Genomic DNA, 20,973 nt, shown 5'->3' on the forward strand with positions numbered 1-20,973 from the left:
ACTGAGTTTTACTTCCAACTCTAGATACGGAGAAGCAAGAAAATCTGCATTCTCTTCTTCTTGCTCTTTGATCCATTATCAGAATGTCAGGCATTTCTGTTACATTTCTGATAATTAAAAGAGCAGTTAAGATACTTGTTATCAATCTTACAAAGAAAGAGGACCCAGTTCCAATCTCTATTTTTTTTTCTTTTTAGTCATGTCACACAACATATATTGTGCATACTGACTATGATGCCATAAAATGGTAAAGAGATCTAGTTTAAAATCAGATAGTGAAGGTGGAATTATCACCTCATTTACTGTGATCATGACCAAACATAAATCTTTACATGCACTGAAACAGTAGCAGATTAATTTGATCTATTTTTTTCTTAAATGCTAACTATTCTTCACCCTCAGCTACTACATCATTTTTCTAAAAAAGAAATAAAACAGGCAAGTGCTATTATATGTTAAAATACATTTTTTATTGTATTTTACTAAATTAAAAACTGTTCTCTGAAATAGTTGAAGACAAACTGCAGGTAGAACACCACAGTGTTCTTTAAAACAGGAGGTACTTTGGGGGAACATATTAAAATAGGCTTCATCCCAAGATTCTGTATGGTAAAGATTACCATAGCTCCAATGTATGTTTGGATCGATTTGTGCTATGCACATGGCACTTTTTAAGTTACAGCAAATGAGGCTGTATTATCTTTCAAATGGAAAGAAATGAAAACTACCTGTTTATTCATTCAGGCTTTTGGAAAACTTCTGCTGTTTGAACATATGCTTCCAAGAAGTTTTAAAACTGATGAAGGTATTTCATAAATGACATTTATTTATTTTATAGTTACATATGCCGTGAGAGAGACAAATATTTTGAAAGTAACAAAAGGATACTGGGAAGTTCACAGATGAAGCTGGTGAGCAAACTGACATGCTGGAGGGCAGGGCTACCTTTCAGATGCACTTCTACAGACTGAAGAAATTGGCTGACAGGAACCATGTGAAGTTCAAAGGCACATGTGAAGTCTGATACTGGGAGAGAATAACTCCGTGGAGCAGGACATTTTGAGACTGACTGGCTGGTGAGCAGATTTGCAGAAAAAAAAGTTGGGTTCTGGTGGGCACATCAAATAGGAGTATACAAGAGTCAGAGTGGACTCCTGCAGTCAAAAAGGCCTACTGCATGCTGGATTGCATTACTAAGAATGTAACTAGTGGGTCCAGTGAAGTGATTCTGCCCCTCTATGTGGAACTTGTGAAACTAGTATCTCAAGTCCTATGCCCAGTTTTGGCCACCCCAGTGACAAAGATAGACACTGACATACTGAAATGAGTCCACTGGAAGACAACATGATGACCAGGAGCTTGGAGCACACTGCATAAAAGAAGAGGCTGCAGAATGAGATTTGTTCTGCCTTGAAAAGAGAAAACTAAGCAAAGACCTTACCACTGTCTTCAGCTACTTCATGAGTGGATTTTATCTCATGGGGATAAATGGCACCTGGACAAGATGAATGCAAATTATCCTTACTCTTCAACAAGCAGCTTAAAGAAATAGGTGGTCACGTCAAGGGTTTTGTTTCAGTGTCACAGGCTTGTTCATGCCCTCAGGCCACAGAATGTGCAACAGGAAAAGTTTAAGTTACACACTGCTGGCAAATGCACAGCTGGCAGAGACCAATGTTTATACCGACATTATAAAGGGTTACTGGACACTATATATAGTTTTTATGTATGATATTACAGATTTATACTAGAAAAAAGGAGGGGGGGAAAAAAAGCTGTGATTCTTCCAGCAGGTTCTACAACCTTAATCTGTACAGCTGAAACTTCTTGGGGTACACTTCTTCAGCTCTGGTGCCTGTTAGCACTTAATGATGAAATTTCCACAGAATGGTAGCATCAGAATGCTATGACCTGGAAAGTGGTATCTCCAAGATGATACATAAAAACCTCTGAGAGAACAGTTCAAATTCTTTCAAATTTAAAGCTGGCAAATTAGCCAGTCAAGGCACTTTATTTTACTGCCAGAAAGGCACCGAGAGATATCATTATTAAAGAATATTTTGATTCATTTTCTGAGAGCCTTTTGAGACAGAAGAGCCCTTCTCAGCTTTTAGTGACCTTTCAGGATCTTATTACTTCTCAGAAGAAAACTGACTTTGGAATATCAGATCTTTTTGTATATAACCAATTCCTGAACAAGGTCTCTACTAAGTAAGATTTTTTCCTAAGTGAGCTGCCTAATAAAAGCCTTAGAAACCTTCCTCTTACTATCTGAAAGTATGCAGAATAGCTGCTGATAAGAAGTCAGTTCATAAACCAGCATTTAGTTTGAGTTAAAAACCATAAGGACTCTATACAATCAACAGTCATACTCTACAAAGACAGTGGGTAAGTACTATATGGTTACCAGCTCTAAGGTCTACACTGCTATGCCACTGCAATTTACCCCAGGGGAAAAAAAAATGGCTATTTCCAACACAATTAAAGCCACGCAGACACTGAAGCTCCAAGGTGCCACTCCTACGTCTAACTTAGAAGTTGGTGTAATTACAGAGACCCACTTACTGGGGGAGGCACACTGCAAACTGGAAGGTGCTGCCCACTGAAAACCACTGAGCACCCTGGGACCTGCTGTGTGCTGCAGGCTGGGATGTGCTGGCCTGTGCAAAGTGGTATCCCATGCGGAGCCACCGTTGTCACTGTGTATGAGACAGGAACTGTGCCCTGATGGATCTGCAGCAAAAGGAAAAAAAAATTTAATAACTTATTGTAAACTCTTAACAGTGTTGTACAACATGATGAGTAAGATAACAAGCTTTTACCTACATATCAGAAAAAAATATTCTCACAATGGAGGTGTAAAAGGAGGCTTGTAACTCCTGTTCATTAAAGTATTCTTCTCAATGGAATATTACTTATTGATCAGCAGTTTCTGGGCAAGGCCAAGAGGGATCTCTCAGCTTAAAATGTTAAAAACTTCCAAGGCACCTTAGAGTCACTCAGAAGCATCTCAAACTCTAATTAAGCCTGGCTCCCGCCACATACTAAAGTGAGTCCTTACAAAATAAGAAGGCAGTAACTCCCACATAAAAGCTAATCTACAAGTAGCTAAAGAATCTTCTCAACTCTGAAGGGACTGATTCAATAATCATACAGAGACTTGTATCTTTAAAGAACAAGAAAATTGTGCAGATTTTCTTTCTTTCAAAGAGAACAATCTCTTGATTCACTCTCAGACCAACAGTCAAGCTAAGTCTCCTAACCTAAATGTAACAGAACAGCTAATCGGAAAGCTGAAAAGGTAAACATGACTATGAGGCAGCAGACCCTAAGTATCCACATTTATACTAGGAACCAGACCCATGTAACCCAGCTAGTGATATTCCCTAGAATTTAATAATCAAACTAAGGTCCAAAGGTATTCTGGATCTAGAAACCACTTGGTTTGTTTTTGGTTTTTTTTTTTAATACTAAGCAAGGAATCTCTGATGCTTTAATAAAACTGAAAAGGCTTAAGTGTTAGGGAGCATGTATTAATAAAAAGTAATTATTTCAAGGAAGCTCCCTCTTCCTTCATGATCTGCTAAAATGGAACCTGCCTGCTTAAAATGGAACAAGCAAGAACAGCTCATTAGGAAGGTGAGAATGAGTGAAAACAGCTGATCTACTGACCTGGTAGTGTACAGTCAGACACAGAAGCCAAAACAGAACACAGATCACTGAACAGAACTTAAAATCTCAACCTGCATATCACTAATGACAGAAACCAGTCTCAGGAGAGACACTGAATTTGATCCAGTTCTGGCTCAGGTACAAAAGTCGGGCATACAGTGCAATGCTGGGTGTGATTCCAAAACATTTACTGCTCAGAGTAGTAATAAGAAATGACCTCTCAAAATGGTTATGTCCCTGAAGTATAAAACATCACCATGGAAGACCTCAGTAAGTTTGGAAACACTGACATCTGATCATAGATGGTGCTTGGAAGGTACAGGCAATGGGATGAAACAACTGTTTATCCAGGCTTGTCATCATGTAATCTTGTAACACAAAGCAAGAGCGTGATTTGAATTTTTGAGATGCTGCAGCAGTACAATTGTTCATCAAAATGTAAGGCTGTGAGATGGCTAGAATGGCATTAGCTTTCACCCTTTCACTTGGTCTCAAATGCAAATACTTCCCTACTGTGAAATGCTCTGCACACGTAATACAACACACCAGGGGTAGGCAGCTGCACTGAATGCAAACCAGTTTTTCAGCAGGGATGTTAGAGTTGCATTCTATGCACGTGCAGTTTGAGAAGTAGACATCTGGATAACCAGTTCTATTTCCCAGTTCATGACTATGTAGCAACTATGCACTTGTACTGCAGCCTGCTGATTTAACGAACAACAACAAAGGTTATCTCAATAGGACAACTTTTACAGGTCCTCAATTACAGAATTCTATACCAATTGCTGTTGCAGAGGAATTATTTACTTTCTGGACCAACCACGTATCTCATTTTTTCATGTCAATTAAGGAGGAGTTGATTAGGCTTGGATGGCTAATTTGATTACGTGACAATACTATCATGAGTTCTGCTGTCATGTAGGCAACCAATTATAGGCATTGTGAATTCTACTTCTAAATAATGTATTTTAACTATTTCAAGACTCCTAAGCTAAGAGGAGGTATTTCACATGAAATAGAATACATTCTTAATTATTATACCACATCTTTATCACATTAAATTAATTTCAGAAGCAAAATAACTGCATTTCAAAGGTTTGAGCTAGAGGCCTACAGAACTATGCCAATACATGCATTGACAAATTTTTAAATATCATTCTTTATTAAAAGTCTGGACTTGTTTTTGGTTTTTCACTGCCTACTGCATTGCTCCATACACCAGTAATATTCACCAGGAAAAATGCTCTGTAAGAGGGCAAATAGAATTTAGTGTTATGTGAGTTTCATTGCCAACTAATTTGGGGACGAGAGAAATCTTGAAGATTTTTGGGGAAAAAACCCCAAACCAACCCCACACCTTCAACACCCTTCTGTTTGTACTCTAAAACTCCTACCTGATCATGAATGTCAACCATCACTGCATTCTGCTGTGGTGGGTGAGCAGCTGGGTGCAACATACGAGGAGATACATTCGGTGGGTGAAAGGCTCGGGGCTCTTCTATTGCTTGCTGCTGTCCATAGGAGAGATGGTGATAGTTTTCATCCTGGCTAATGGAGTTATGTCTAGACAAACGATCTCTCCTTGTTCTCTGACGTCGAACAGGAGGACTGGAAACGCATTAAAAAAATTAGAGATTACATAAATGACACAAATCCTTCTTAATAACTAAAACCACGAGAGAATCAAGTATCAAGAAATTTTTTGCACTGGAAAATTTTACTAGAACAGGTTTATTAGATTGGAATAAAACTTCTTACTGACAAAACTGCTAAAAGCCTTAGAGATGACACCTTTTTCAGCATAAAAGTGCTTAACAGAGCACAGCTTAATGCTGTAAAGGAAACCAGGAGAAGAATTCTTACGTAACCTGTTAAAAAATTGGCACTTGGACTGCCAAGACAAGTGCTCAAAAGTCAAGATAGCAAACTTCAAGAGATTTCCGTCCATTTATTCCAGGTAAAAATCCTTAATTACATGATCACAGATTTCCCCAGGGTCCTTGCTCCAACCAGGCCACAGAATGGTTGCTCACTTAGTGATGGCAGACAAAGCAGTAGACTCCTCTGAAGAAACAAATGAGTTTTTAAGCTCTCACATGTTCACTACATAACTGAGTGCCTCATAGAATTCTCTCCAGAAGACCCCAGGGAATTGTGATTGTGGTAATCTTTCTTTTTCAGAGTGGAGAACTGTTGTGTAGATTGATTTAGACGACAGCATCCACTTCTTTTGAACAACTGATCTACAGATGTCAGATTTGATTATGTATTCTCATATAATTGTGTGTATGTTCCGAGCACAGTTGCTACTATCTTGAGCTGAGACTTCTATAAATCAGAGACCAGCAGCTCAGGTTCAACACTTAGAAAATGAGTAACAAGTAACAAACTCACTATTAGAAGTTTTGATCAAGTCACTTCTCATTTATTTGGAAGGGAAAAGAACTGAAAGCACAAAACCATCCCCCAGTACTTTCAATACATGCCCTCCAATCCCCACTACACATAAATTATAGGTCCCAGAGGCAACAGCAAATTAAAGCTACACAGGACAAAATGGTTTCCCACTTAAGGAACCAAACTTCAGAGAAGAGACAAGAAGGGTCTGTGACCATTAGAACTTGTCCTCTCCAACAGTGCGTGGAAGAGAACTCTTATTATTCCCATTGCTATTACCAGGTTTATTTGATAAAAATCAAATAAACCTGAAACCTATTGGCAAATCCCAGACATTCCTCAAGTTGAGTGCAACTTTTGTGCTGTGTGAAACAGACATACTCTGGGGAAGGGGTAGCATACTACCAGCTCTTCAGATGCTACTGTGAGTGTATGATACAATGCCTCAAGCCACTATTTTTCTGCCCTACTTTACAGGGATGTTATGCCATTATTGCCTTAGAACTGAAACAAATGCTAATTCATGACAGGTCAGACAGAAGGTATAACGCCAGACTGTAACACAGTGTTCTTAAAACAAAACAAAACAAAAAAAAGCCTAGCCTTCTTTACAAATTACCATCTCAGAACCCACAAGCTGTGTTTTCTTCTAAGCACTGAATCTAAATTTACAGTCTTACTAATGTATTTGTCTTAATTCCATCTCCTTTCCCAGAGTTTTTGTTGCACTCTCCATCTCTGTATTACTAGTATGATATACCTGTTACATTCTCATTAGATAAAAGTGGTATATATGATTTCTAACCACAGAGCTATTAATGCAAAAGATGTTCTATTTTTTGGAGTACTAAGGTTGCTTTAAAGTTGCTATTTCCTGCTATGAAACAGAAATGCTCTGAATACTTTAACGTAAAACGTCTATGCAAGGATTTTTGTTTGGAAAAGCTGCAGAATAGAGGAAAGTTACAAATGACAGCTCCAATGCTTTGGAAGAAGTAGTACAGAAATTCTCTAACTGCCACCAGCACTTAGACAAGGTAGCTTCTCACAAAACTACTCTTACCCTGTCTTCATTAAAAGGTCTGGCTTTACTTTTTTATGAACCCAGAATTATGAGAAAGCACAGCCAGCAAGAGCTGGCAAAACTTCTGGAGTGGTCTTTTAAATGAATGGAGTATCATTCTCTGGAAAAAGCAAAACTGGGTTTTTTCCTATGCAGAGTTATAAAGAAACTATACTTTTCATTCAGCAAAATTCAGAGCATCCAGATACATAGCTCTACAGCTTCCTGAATTATTGGAAATGACTTCAGAAGAATTGCCAAGACATGGGTCTAAACTATTATTTAACATCAGTAATGAAGTTGTGCTTAAAGTCTTTAAAAAATATCCACAAAAAACCCTCCTCTGGTTCTACATGCACAGTATAAACACGATAAATGCCCAGTTAAAACAAAGAGACAGGATGGAAGTGGTGAAAAAAATGGAGGAATTACCCTCAGGTAGGAACAGCCACCATCAAAAGGTGTCCGTAACTGCAGAGTTAGTATTTGCAGATCTTAGTATTTTCTAACAAGGGTGATTTCTTTGCAGTAACACATTCTTAAATCCTGTTAGTTCAGAATTACATTCAAGACAAGGAGGAAAGGAAGCACAGATGTAAGGTGAGGCACAGCAATAGTACAGATCTCCCCATTTCACAACAACTGGTAAAGACAAATCGGAATGGCCTTCTCTGTTTCATACAGGCATGCATTATGCTTTTACATTCACAGTTTATCTGTAGTATAAGTAGCTGGACAAAAATAACATCTTTCTGCAAATTCATACCAGAAGGCTACCTTTCTAAACACAGCATTTATTTGCTTACAATGAATCTGAAAAAAACCCACAATGAATTAGGGCACTGTTGGGCTAGGCACAGTACAATATCCCTGATACAAAGAGATAAGGTCTAAATAGTTAACCAGATAATGGAAAAAAATCCAGATAATAAAAAACCAGCACAGCCTGTGCTGACCAGCAGGTGTGAACTGGTAGGACAAAAGAGTTAATGCTGATGACGTTGGGTCAGATTAATGTCCACACTACACACACTTCAGAGGTTTTGTTTGCACTTGCCCTAGTCTGTTCCCTTGAGCTGAATGACCATTTGCAACTGGAGTGCACCTTTCATCTTATCTTCATCTGAAAACCTCATTAACTCTGAGACCACTCTGCAATGGGAAGAGAGAAAACAAAGCAGGGAAAACAGGAAATTGGCTTCAAAAGCACATGCATAACCTCATCTAAAGCATTAATAACAGATGCACTCACAATGATCTTAAGGAATCAAGCTTTGATCCATGAGAGTGGTTATTAGTTCTGATCGGCTCCAGAGCATTCTAAGACTCAAAAAGACTCCTGCAAAATAAGAGACATGTATATGTTGTTCACCCTAATGATCCTGTTCTAGGAGAGGAGACTGGGTGCAGTACTATTCTGGAATTGACCTAGAGCCAGCTCAAATGCAGCAGTGCACCCAAGCTAAAAAATGCCCTGACTCAAGTGCAGGGAAGCAAAGTACTGACACATTCAAATGTCCCTGATTAGAGCAAAAGCAGGTGTTGTTACCCAAGAGCAGGTGAGCTAGCCCTAGAAGGAGTAATGCTTTGTGTCTACAATGCTGCAGCCAACCTAACAACTCCTGTCAGATTGAAGATGGCTCTGCACTGAGGTGTCTCTCCATTTGCAGCACAGTTTACTTGCAAGCCACAGGCCACTACCTCAGTAACACCTGACTGCATTTGAATGTCAGACACTTGTCCCATGCACATTCATCTCCTACACATTCCATTCTTCTCCTTCATCCTACAGTATAGCCAAACTGTCTAGATTCAGCTACCTAGCATTTAGCTTGTTAAGCATTCTACTTACTCTGTGGGAGATGTTAATGAACGTTGCAAAGAAATCTGTGTAGGCTGATTTTGCTTGGCCCTACCAAGCAAAAATGGCCAAATGCAGCACATTCTAGGTGTCTCAGTTCAAACCATTTTAAGGTAAAAAAACACTTTGTGGACCAAATGCCCCTGTGGAGCATCCCTGTACCAAATTGTATAAAAGGCCTAATTTTCCATCTTCACAATTACCACTGCAAATTCACAAGTTCAACCTCTTTCTTAAGTCTGACAAGCTGTCTCAAGAGCTGTGTATTTTGAATGTCACTGACTGAAAGCTTTCCGATTGATGGACTTGAAGCAAAGATAGAAAACTAGCATGTTTTAAAGTCTCTTGCCTCAAAACTACCCCTGCCTGATCATGGTTGACAAATTTGATTTGTGGAATCAGAAAAAAAACAGTTATATATTTCTTAAGTCTAATATTTTATATTCATGAAAAAGCACAGACACTTCAATTTTAGTACAAACCAAGCAACAATATTTCTCAGAAGCAAACAGAGGGACACTGTGTTTTAACTTGCATTAGATGACTCAGCATTTTTGAGGCAGAATGTGAGACAATGAAAGCTTGTGTTTTGGATAATTAGTTTAACTAGAATAGTAAAGAAGTCTGCGGTTTTATGCTTTCCTATACTATCATCCATCCAGGCACCAGTTCAACCTGGCCATCCAAATCTCTATTCTTCCATGACCATTGGAACTTCTTCCAAAATCTCTGCTTTGAGAGGTTAATGAGCCACAAGCTAAAACCAACATGAAAATGTAACTCCTGTCACATGTGAATCACCTACCTCAGCAACCATTTGACACTACACTAACCTCCTCTCTCTCCCCAGCCAGTATCCCTCATCTTTATTTAGATTGTTTTTATGTACAAAAATAATTGTGACTGCAGTGAAAATTATGGTACTACATCAATAATTCTTAATAACTTTAAAAGTACCCTGATGAGAAAGATTTTCCCTCGCATTTTTCTAAATGCTTACTGCTCTAGTGCAGAGTGAAAGAGAATCAGGCTCATAATTTAAAATGTTAATGAGCATTCCTTTCCCCGAGTTGTCTATTCACACCAATTACGGGATGATGCACCAACCTGAATTACTTTCAGTAACTTTTCAGTTACAACTATAATAACTTACAGCTTGCTGGAAATGTTAACATGTTTACCATGTGTGATCTAGTCAGTGCTGCCTGAAATACACCTTCCTTGAGCTGAAATCAGGAAGAATAAGAAATTGTTTCCCAATCTACACAGCTTGCTTACCTCCTCCTGTTTCGTGCGGGTGTGTTGCATCGTTCCCCTGAGAAGTGGTGTTGGTTGGGTCGAGCCAAAGGAGGCTGCCTATTTGATGTCATCTCCCATGGTCGCATTGGTGGTGATGGGGCTGGTGATGCTGCTGTATAGTCAAAGACTGAATGGGAAAGGCGTTGTCGCTTGGGACTAGGACTGTCTTCGCTCTATGCCAGTGCAAAAAACCAAAACAAAACAAAAATAAAACCCACCTCCAGATGAGTGAATTACAATCGATACTTCAGTACTGCTTTGCAGCTAGCATTAGGAGAGACTTATTGAAGCCTCCACTAAAACACCGTGAAATTAAACACCTGCAAGTAGTTGCCTATTTATTATCTTTATAACACAGATTTGTGATGGATCCCTAACCCCTAAAAGAATTACTACTAAGTTATATTTTAGCACCATTAAAAGATAAAAATTCTAACATCCATGCAAAAACAAAACTATATCAGAAAAGAGAATAACATGAAGAAAATGAGGCATAACCTATTTTACATCCCTCCTGCCCTAGCGTTTATAGGCTACAGAAGCATGAAGAGATGTATAAGCACTGTCTTCACAACAATGGAATTTGTACTTGTCAGTAAGCAGATGTCATACAGAGCTTGCACTCTGCATTGCATCCCTTTCCTATCAGGTCTGTACTTATATGGCTAACCAGATATCTGCTTTGTACTGCAGCCTATTTTAATTCTGCTAGCTTAGCACAGAGGTGCTTCATCCTTCTACTTATTAGTAAAATAATGGTAACTGAAAAGTACTTACACATAACCTGAAAAAAACCTATCACTGATCTCTGGTTAAGTCTGTCTACTTCACTAAAATTCTGTAGGGACTACATAGTGCCTAGAGTTTTCAGTGCTAGTGATATGAAGGCCATTCACGCCCAAGTAACGTTCTCCCAGTTGATACCGAACACAAGTAACTACCTCTTCTCTTCATTGTGTGACCATGCTATTGAATCATTAAATAGAACTGTCATTCTTCTCGAAAGTTCCCATAGATGTCTCTGAATCCAGCAGCAAATGCAGTAAATACTCCTCCCCTCCACCCCACTATTCTGTCAAAATTATAACACATCATGCTGTTAACAAGTGGAACAACTGAATATATAGAAAAATACAAGTTCTACTCCAGAGCTCACTGACTGAACACACAAAAAAAGTAACACATGTACTACCACACCGGATCCATCCTTGAGTCCAAACATCACATAGACTTCTCCGACAGAACACTCCTGGTGCAAGCCAAATTGTAGTGTTTTGCTGCTCTCCAGCTTGTCCACTCACCCCACCACTTGCAGTTCACTCCACCACAGCATTATTTCAATTACCAAAATGATGCCAAATTTGCATTTAATTGCAGATAGCTGATGCAGAGAAAACGGAACTTATCTGCAATGGCTTTGTATTCCTTAACTGCCCCTCTCAGAGCCTGGTAATCCGCAGACTGTTAGAGGTCTTATTTCGGATTTACTTGTAGACTAGATTATGGACCTCTTCTGGTTCTTAGCTTTACAGGGGCCTATCATTTTCTGAACACTATCAGTTCCTTCTTGGTAAGATACCACTGACATATGGAGCTTGTCCTCCAGTGTTCTTTCCAATGCAGGCACGCTCTTTTTTAACACCTAAAAGTTTTGTCCAGGTGTTTAAGAGAAAAAAAAGGTATTTTTCCTCTCTTTTGACTTGTGGCCATTTTAACTAAATTTCGTTCCTTTTCAGCCCCATGCTTTCAAATACTTTAACACAAATTGCAGTTTTCCCCTACTATACCTTTTCTCAAGCAGTCACTAGTAACGATTAAGGAAAAGAAAAAGGTCAAAAACAAAAAACCCCAACAAAAGCATAAATACAGAGTAAATGGGGGTGTCCATTTTTAATTCTACTTCTGTTAGATGTAGAACTATCAGCATGGTTTCCTTAGGGAAACAGGCTGATGATGCTTGTATCTGCTTGTTGCTCAATCTCTTTTGAACTCCTTAACCAACTGCAGTTGAATTTTATAGAGAAAAATAGGTCAAAAGACAGGTATGAACCTAAAGGTTCATGAAAGTAGATGTCCAGGCAGAAGGTGACTCTTCCAGAAGGCTGCCTGCTCTCAGGAGCTCAACACCAAAAACACTGGAAGAGATACCTGAGCCTTGAGAGCAAAGCATCTGTGAAAAGATGTATTATGTTAGACTGCAGAGAACCCTGCCAAAGGACAAATCGTAAAGAAACTATGCTACATTTGTTCTGCCATTCAGAGTGCTTACTTAATCTGTTTTGCTGTTGTGATTGAACAAGTTAGAAAGAAGGATGATTTGTGGCCCACCTCAGAGCTTTCAGGATGGGAGAATTTTTTACATCGTGATGACTGAAGTCAAAGAGAAACACAGGTAATAAAAACACAGGTAAATAAGGTATGCTGGGGTCTTGGGAGTGCAAAAGGAAAAGTCAAATGGAGGCAGGAAACACCAAGTTTAGTGAAGCTGGCAGAAAACAAAACACTGAAATAACAAAATAACCACTACTGTCCTGCAATATTCTATACATGCATTTGGCTGGGGATCTCCCACTGCTACTGCCCTAATTTAAATCTGGCACCTTGCCCAAGCATTAACACTAATATACCCTGCCCTGTAGAAAACAGTCTACTTTGAAAAAACAGTTCTTTGATTATTTTTCCTTTTGTACGTGGAGTGTACCACTTCAAAGACAGTGGAGATGTAAACTGCTAAGTTGTTAGCCTCCAAATTACTCACTCACACAGCTATTTCAAACTCCATAAGACGTGCTAATTGCCCTCTGCACTAAGCAACTGTATTTTCACTGAAAATTGTTTCCCATTAGAAAGAAAATAGAGATAAAATCATTTTTGGAACTATACAGAAGTATAGATTTAAAATGTAATTATGTCTTTCTCTGTACTGAAAAGGAAGTAGCCTGAAGCTCAGCCAAACTTATTTACAAACAGATGTCATAAAAAACCCCAACACAAACCTAAACTCAAAGAAGACTTGGTGTTTTATCTTGGTTTTTATTACGAAACTGATTCTCATGTGATGATTATAGCAAGGTAATACCAGCACATGGGAAAGTACAGGGAGCTAATGACAGACACATATCCTGTATAATTTAAGATTTGTTTTCATGTAATATTCAACAAGCATGTGGAATAACTAGGTATTGCCAGTATAATTTTGCAACCTACATTATTATTAGTCATTACGTTCAATAGTTTATTTGTGAAATATGATACTTTCAGCAATGATGGTAGCTCCCCAAATCCCCAAACCACTCTAGTTTGATCTTGCTAATATTCAAAACATTATCTGGGACTACTGCTGCTTTTTATGGCCATTATGCTGTATTTTTCTCCTGCCCAACAGCCAACAAAAATAAAATGGCAGCTATCAAGAACATTGTATCTAGCTTTTAACTAACAAGGTGAAAGCACTACCTTATTTTAAATATTAATTCAACAAAAAGAGCATGATGAACACAAAAATAGCTTACTTCATTTTTAAAGGCAACAATATCAGGACAAAGGCATCAGATTGCTACTAGTAAAAGAAGGAACTTATGTCACGACACTAAAACCTATGACCCCATCCCTAAAAGTCGGCATTTCACAGACATCCCAGTACAGTTTTGCCCCATTCTTATCTGTGTACCCTATAAACTCTCACAGTGTAATGGTAACAAAGATGATTAAAGAGTATATCGATTTGTAAAACATCCTTTAAAGTAAACATACTACTAAAAAAAAAAAAAAAATTGTTTGTTATACTTCTGTATATGTTTCTTGTAGCAATTTTTTATATGTTTTATGTAAATGCTGTTCCATTTAATTTGGGAAAGACTAGATATTTTCACCAAGACAACATCCTTTGAGGTGTTTCTTTTCCATTCTCCTTTTCCAGTCAAATTATAAAGATTGCACACACACATATAGATGATCAACCATCACAGAAGGGAATTATTACCAAAGCAATTGCTGCCAATATCTGAAAATCACTCTCCTCTCCAACCCTCTGCATATTCTCACTTTATGGTCCTGGGAAGTACAAGAAACTACTCCATACCCTCAATCTCAAATTTAGGGAATAAACTACATCTATCCTGCAGCCCATGAAGACCTTTATTTTAAAAGTAATCTAATACTTGAAGAGTATTTTCAAGCATAGCCTTTTCCTTAGAAGGTTTTACACAGTAAGTACAATGTGATGGGTATAGCCTATATAACCCTACCAGGCTGACTGGAAATCTGCAGCTACATGTTTCCTCCTAATGAATGCCTACTAAAAAGGCAATGATTCTTCCCACGATACAAACTGGTAAACATGAAAGTTTATAAGCATTTTCAAATTTAACTATGGGCGTCTGATGGGCTAGTAAACGAAGGATTTTGCATATTGTACTTGCAAAAGATCTATATACTCCAAGAACAGGGATCTGATTTACATTCCAACATTCCTAATACTCTGATCATACCTACAATAATAGTAAATTCTTGGGCTCAACAGACCAGTTGTGTCCAAATGCAGTCGCTTATTCATAGGCCAGGACTAAGCTCATTTAAAGTACATTATATAGCTCAGGTCTAGTAAGCTCCAAAAGAGCTGTGTCCCATGACCCTAGAACCAAGACAAAGAAAGTCACTTATGTGACTGGTTGGAGTCATTGAGGCCCAGGTGGTCTTCTAAGCATTATTGTCTTCTTCCATCTCATCCCCAGAAAGCAGCAGAGGCAGAAGTTTAACTTAGGTATGGCATTACAAGGTAGAGTTTACAAGCCAGTTAAGTGCAGAGCTGTATTTAACTAACCTGTTGCTCTTGGAAGTGCACTGTGCAGTGTAGTTGAGATTCTTTGTCATCAGGTGTCTCTGCACCACAGCATGTCCTGGGTGATGTGTTTTTTTCCAATGCCTAACTATTCACCTAATCTGTCATTACTATCAACAATGAAGAAATATTAAAGATGTCATCTCTTCACCAGTTTGTCCCTCGCAAAACTTTATGAACCCATCAACTAGCTCCAACAGAAATTGGTCAATGTCTAAAAAAAAATTCTATTCTGACACCTTTTATGACAAAAAGTTAGTATCTGGTAAAGGGGAAAGAGAGGTGTGTTATTTCCACTGAGGAAAAGGTAGACAAAACTCAACTGTTACATACTGTAATAAACATATGCTTACTGACCAATAACAAATATGTACATGCAACTATGAACTAATCCAGGATAGGTATTAGAGACAGAGCTCTGGTCTTTACTGTAGTCCACATATCAGAGAAGTGGAAGCACAAATCAAGCTGCAAAGAACACTGGTTTCCAAACATGTTTTATTTCTGCTGCAAGAATGACAGCAGTGTATTTCCACAGAATTACTGCACATTAATTCTCCTGTTGAAGTCCTCTTCATAAAACTCAGCTCACAGACTAAGAGGATTTTCTGTATTTGTCTAGAATTTCCAAGCATCTTTTAAGCTACCAAAAACCAAAACACACTGATTTTTTACCTCTTTTTAAAAAGCAATGACAAAATCAACAGATAAAGTAAATGCAACAAATATCCCACATCTGTATTTCAGTAAACATGTAAAAACTCTATTGTTCTCAAAACCTTACCTAAAATACCACTCAGAAGCAGTTCACACAGAACATTTTCATGGACTGTTAGTTCAGTAATATGCTGTAACCAATGCAATAAACTGTAACAATTATTACCTACTCAGATATTTTGACAGCCACAACCACTACAGTAACTGACTACATCAAACTTCCAGCTTTCATTACCTCAGGCCCTGAAGCACGTCACAGGCTACATAGGTACATGTAGAGTGATGTAATGGACTGTTTTTATCAATTACCTATATTAGCCCTGAGAAGAGTAAGTGTACAATGATGCCTACAGATGTTTCTACATTAAAAAGTTGTGAATAATAAAGGTGTAAATTTTTTGAGGAAGCAAGCTTCATAACAAACCATTTATTTGGAAGATGCAAAGGAACAGTTGTATAAAACCAATCTGAGACAGACATGCACCACCTCATGAAAACCGATCTTTGAAAAATGAATGCTAGCACACTGGTATTACACCTTGGCAATATTAAACAAGAACTGTAATCTTCAAAGCAAGCAGAGCTTTGCTTTAGAAATCTACAGTTTTCCTGCATTCAGAATTGAAGCCCATAAGAGAAGCAGAAAACTGTATCAAACATTCTCTACTTTTCAATTTTTACATTAATGATAAAATGTAACTAATACTTACTATTATGAACAAGGAAATAGCGTTTTATCTGTCGGCTTGTGTGTGACTGGGGTACTTATCTACCTACAATTGCATTTCATGCACCTTTAATGCGTGAAACAGTTAGGTTTAATGTGATAGCAAATGAAGGACAACACAGGCCACAAAAGCTGAAGCATTAATTACACCATCTTTCTCTATGTGCTGCCAGGCACCAAAGACAAAGTGTATTCCTTTAGAAAGATAAATTAGTCTTAGGTCTGTTTTCCCCAGTCCTTGCCAGCAGTCTGCCAACCATTTACAAAAGCCAGCTATCTAGATCCGCAAGCAAATTTTTTTTAAAACACTTTCACAGAAACAGTGCCAAGTATGCAATTTCCAGAGCTAAGCCATCAGCCTGATTAATTAGTCACACCAAAATTATCAGTTCCCTCAAATGCACTTCCAAAATAGCATTTCGCTTCCTCTGTCCACTCCCAAAATAGTACTTCCTTCCCATGTTTGGTCCACATTAACTGTGTAAGAAATATGGTTTGATCTTTATCTATCTTTAGCCTAACTAAGAAAGTACTTTGGAGAAAGATACTTGTAGTTAAAAATGAGTAACACGACTAGTTATTAATACTACTTCCTGTTCCAGTGTATTGACAAGTCATCACTATGCTAACACATCTCATGATTTTTCACCATGGTGACAGAGCTCTTGATCCCCTGCATACTGGAGACTGTGAATATAAACATCAGATGCCAAAGCAATAAAAGAAGCAAATCTCCTCTTGGAACAACAAGGAAAAGAAACTTAAGGGATGTTATTATGTGAGGAGTGGGCATGACCTCTGGGCCCAGGAATTCCTCCTGACCAGTCCAGTGTGCACAGGGAGCGAAGTGGTGGTGGTGTCTCCATCTGAGGCTGAGGGTCACAGTTGCTGCTTTCCTGTTTGCACATTCAACCCCTAGTAACCAGTTTGCAGGTTCAACCGGTAGTAAAACTGAGCATGTATCCCAGAGACATAGCACACACAGGGCATTGACACAGCTGGTCACACGCACTGCCACAGACAAGGCGCTGCCTTCAATAGCACCCACATACGGGACTCACATAAACACAAGCACCGACAGCCAAGTCCCCTCCTCCTCATGGGCTGGCAGAGACAGAAGGTCACTAGAGCAGCACATACACAACACTCTCCAGGTTCACAGGCACATGTGTGCTCATGGATATCCCAAGTACCATCATGGCACCTTTGCCCACCCAGCATCCCTGCCCCAATCCCAGGCCCCCTTACCTGCCCCATGGGTCGCCGACTCACCGGGTGGTCCAGCTTGGTGCTCACTGCAGACACACAGCACTCACACACTTGCCCCACAGGCATGCCACATTCACAGGTCCCCCAAAATACCAGCATGGACCCTTGGCCTGCCTGACACTCCAGTCTGGTCCCAAAGCCCCTCAACTGGTCCAGTTTGAAGATGGCCAGCAAATACAAACACCCGCCACTGCTCACTACGCACAGCGGGTTTGGGGAAGATACAGACACGCACTCCTCTCCAGCAGATGGCACCAAGCACATGGGCTGTGACCTGCGGTCCCGCTCCTGCCACTGACGCTGAGACCCTCACTCACCCTGGTCCTCCTAATAGCTGGCTTTGGGGACACACACTGTTCCTGCTCCAGGCGCTGGCAGCCAAGACAATCAGCCACCCCAGTAACTGGTACTTAGACCCCACTTGCTCCAGTAACTGACATAGGCCAGGGGTGCCCACATCCCTGGTCTGACTCCAGTAGCTGGCACCCAAGTCCACTCACACCAGTCCCCCCAGTTGCTGGCACTATGGATATAAAGTCTGTAGGAAACCAACACGATAATCCAGAGAGCTACAGCCCCTCCAACTCCTGACACCGAGACCCCCACTTGCTCCCATTGCTGGCACCGCAGACCTGGTGGTGCCTACACCTCCAGTGAGACTCCAGTTGCTGGCCTAGTCTCCACTCAAGCTGGTCTCACTTAGTCCCTGCAGCACTCACACACATGGGATAGAGAGTGAGATTACACAGAGACTTAAGAAAAGATCTAATAAAATAGGACAGACTGCAGTGATCAGGCACAGGGCTCGGCCAGACAAGTGTAAAGACTGGCCACAATTTACACAATTGGCCCCTTTTCTGTCTGGCCCCATTTTGTCTCTCCCTGACTCCCTTCCTCTTCACATTGCCTCCTCAGCTGGCATAGCCCCACTGATCCCCTCCAACATCCTGGACCCTTAGGTTTGCAATCTTATCAGTCACAAAGTCCTGCAGTTTCCTGAGAGCCTATCAGTTAGTGTTACTGACCAGGTTTGTTTCTTGTCTTTGTTTCCATTAAGTTTGTCTGGCAGGTGTGTGTCTCTGTATTTTTTTTATGGCTTCCCCCTTTTCCTTATCATCCTATTTGACAAGGTCTTCAATCAAATAATCTCACTGAAATAAACATTCCCACATTCCACATACTCTCACCAATTAGTGACTGACCAGATTTGGTCCTTCTTACTGCTTCTGTTACTTTTTGCTGGTCAGGTTTGTGTTTCAGAATATTCCTATCTATTCCCCCTTTTCCTATTCTCCCCTTTTGGCATGTTAAAGTTCCTTGACCAGACACACTTAGATGAGTTGATGGTCTGTCCTTCCACATACCCTTGCAGAAATAACACAACTCCTCCACTAATGGTACAAAGAAAATTATAAGGGTACTGTCAGATACTACAGTCCAGGAAGAGTGAGATGAAGACTACCTCTGAAAATGCTAAAACTAAGGAGAATATGGTAAAAAACCAACAGCCACTCACCCCTTGCCCTAAACAAGAATATTTAACAAAAATGAGAAGAGTGGGTGTGGGGTGCGAGAAGACTTTGTTACGGTAACCCAGGATAGTTCACCTCCCCCATCCGAGTATGCAGAGTATCAAGCACATCTTATCTTCTTGTTATGGTAACCTGAGACAGTTCGCTTCATCCCATCCCATCCGAGTATGTAGAGTCCCAAGCACGTCTTATCTCGTTGTTACGGTAACCTGGGATAGTTCACTTCCCTCCTCATCTGCACCTACTTTTGCATGGATGCCAACGATAGTGGCCAGCTGCAGATCTCGGGATTGGGACAACAGCACCTGCACTACATCAGCGTGTTTGCTAATGAGCAAAACAGGACACTGCATATGTATGATATGTTAATCAGCACAAGGTTTATTATCCACCCCTGTGGTGCTTTCCTTTGAGCTTGACTCCCGAGCAGGGGTCCACTGCATTGGGTCCCCATTTGATTAGCACTGGTGTCACGGGACTCCCACCGTGGTAATGCTACGCTTTCATTAAAGCCAAAGCTTTCACTTGCTGAGTGTTGTGCCTCACCCCTGAGCGATTCGCACCTACATTTTGTTCATTACAGTGGGGAAAAAAGAAACAGGAGAAAAACAGTGTGATCATGTTAACTTGTACACTGATAGATGAAAACCTCTTGGGGTTTATACATAAAGCTTGAAATTTCCTTTAAATATCCTTTTAAAATTCTAGCTCTAAATAAATCTAGAAAGGAGCTACTAAAAAGAAGCAAATATGTGCAATAAATAAAGGGCCCCGTGCCACAAGTCGCAAAAAAGCTACAGATTTTATGGAGAGATGGACTATTTCCAATCCTAACTGCTGTGCTTTTTCCAAGGCAAAATAAACAAAGATTATCCAGTTGGACACAGGGGTGCATGACAAAGGACTTGCCAATGTACAAAGATTTGCCAGCACAATCATACTGTGATGACACACAGCTTTCACTGGCAAAAGCTCTTTAGAGGAACTTTAGCTCACAGAATAAACATCAGCAATAAGCATCTTTTGCCAGTATAACTGGGTTTGCCCAAGGAATTGTGTCGGTTTAGTCACATTGGCCAACGTTGTCCTGTTTTCGGCTGGGATAGAGTTAATTTTCTTCCCAGTAGCTGGTACGCTGCTGTGTTTTGGATTTAGCACAAGAATAATGTTGGTAACACTCTGATGTTTTAGTTGGTGCTAAGTAGCGCTTACACCAGTCAAGGACCCTTCAGCTTCTCATGCCCTGTGAGAAGCTGGGAGGGGGCACAGCCAGGACAGCTGACCCAAACTGGCCAGAGGGGTATTCCGTACCATATGATGTCATCCTTTATTGGATGCGGGGGGGAACATTGTCACCGAGGATGAGGAAAAGGCTGAGGTACTTAATGCCTTCTTTGCCTCCGTCTTTAGCAGTCAGACTAGTTATCCTCAGGGTACTCGGCGCCCTGAGCTGGAAAACAGGGACGGCGAGCAGGATGAACCCCCCATAATCCAAGAGGAAGCGGTCAACGACCTGCTACGTCATCTGGATACTCACAAGTCTATGGGGCCGGATGGGATCCACCCGAGAGTGCTGAGAGAGCTGGCGGAGGAGCT

At 40.0% G+C, this 20,973-nt stretch overlaps 1 protein-coding gene across 2 annotated transcripts in view; it reads right to left on the reverse strand.

Moving 5' to 3' along the window:
- The window catches only part of RNF38 (ring finger protein 38), a 61,888-nt gene that overhangs the window by 19,168 nt on the left and 21,747 nt on the right, over window positions 1-20,973 (reverse strand). For both annotated transcript variants that reach the window (XM_009331523.1, XM_009331522.1), the window contains exons 2-4: window positions 10,272-10,465; window positions 5,067-5,280; window positions 2,566-2,733 (exon numbers count right to left, since the gene is read on the reverse strand). In XM_009331523.1, coding sequence (XP_009329798.1) covers window positions 2,566-2,733; window positions 5,067-5,280; window positions 10,272-10,378 — 489 coding nt within the window. In that variant the 5' untranslated portion in view covers window positions 10,379-10,465. The remainder of the gene's footprint in view (window positions 1-2,565; window positions 2,734-5,066; window positions 5,281-10,271; window positions 10,466-20,973) is intronic.

Source organism: Pygoscelis adeliae, unplaced genomic scaffold (assembly GCF_000699105.1).
Source record: "Pygoscelis adeliae isolate BGI_AS28 unplaced genomic scaffold, ASM69910v1 Scaffold289, whole genome shotgun sequence".
Classification (NCBI taxonomy): domain Eukaryota; kingdom Metazoa; phylum Chordata; class Aves; order Sphenisciformes; family Spheniscidae; genus Pygoscelis; species Pygoscelis adeliae.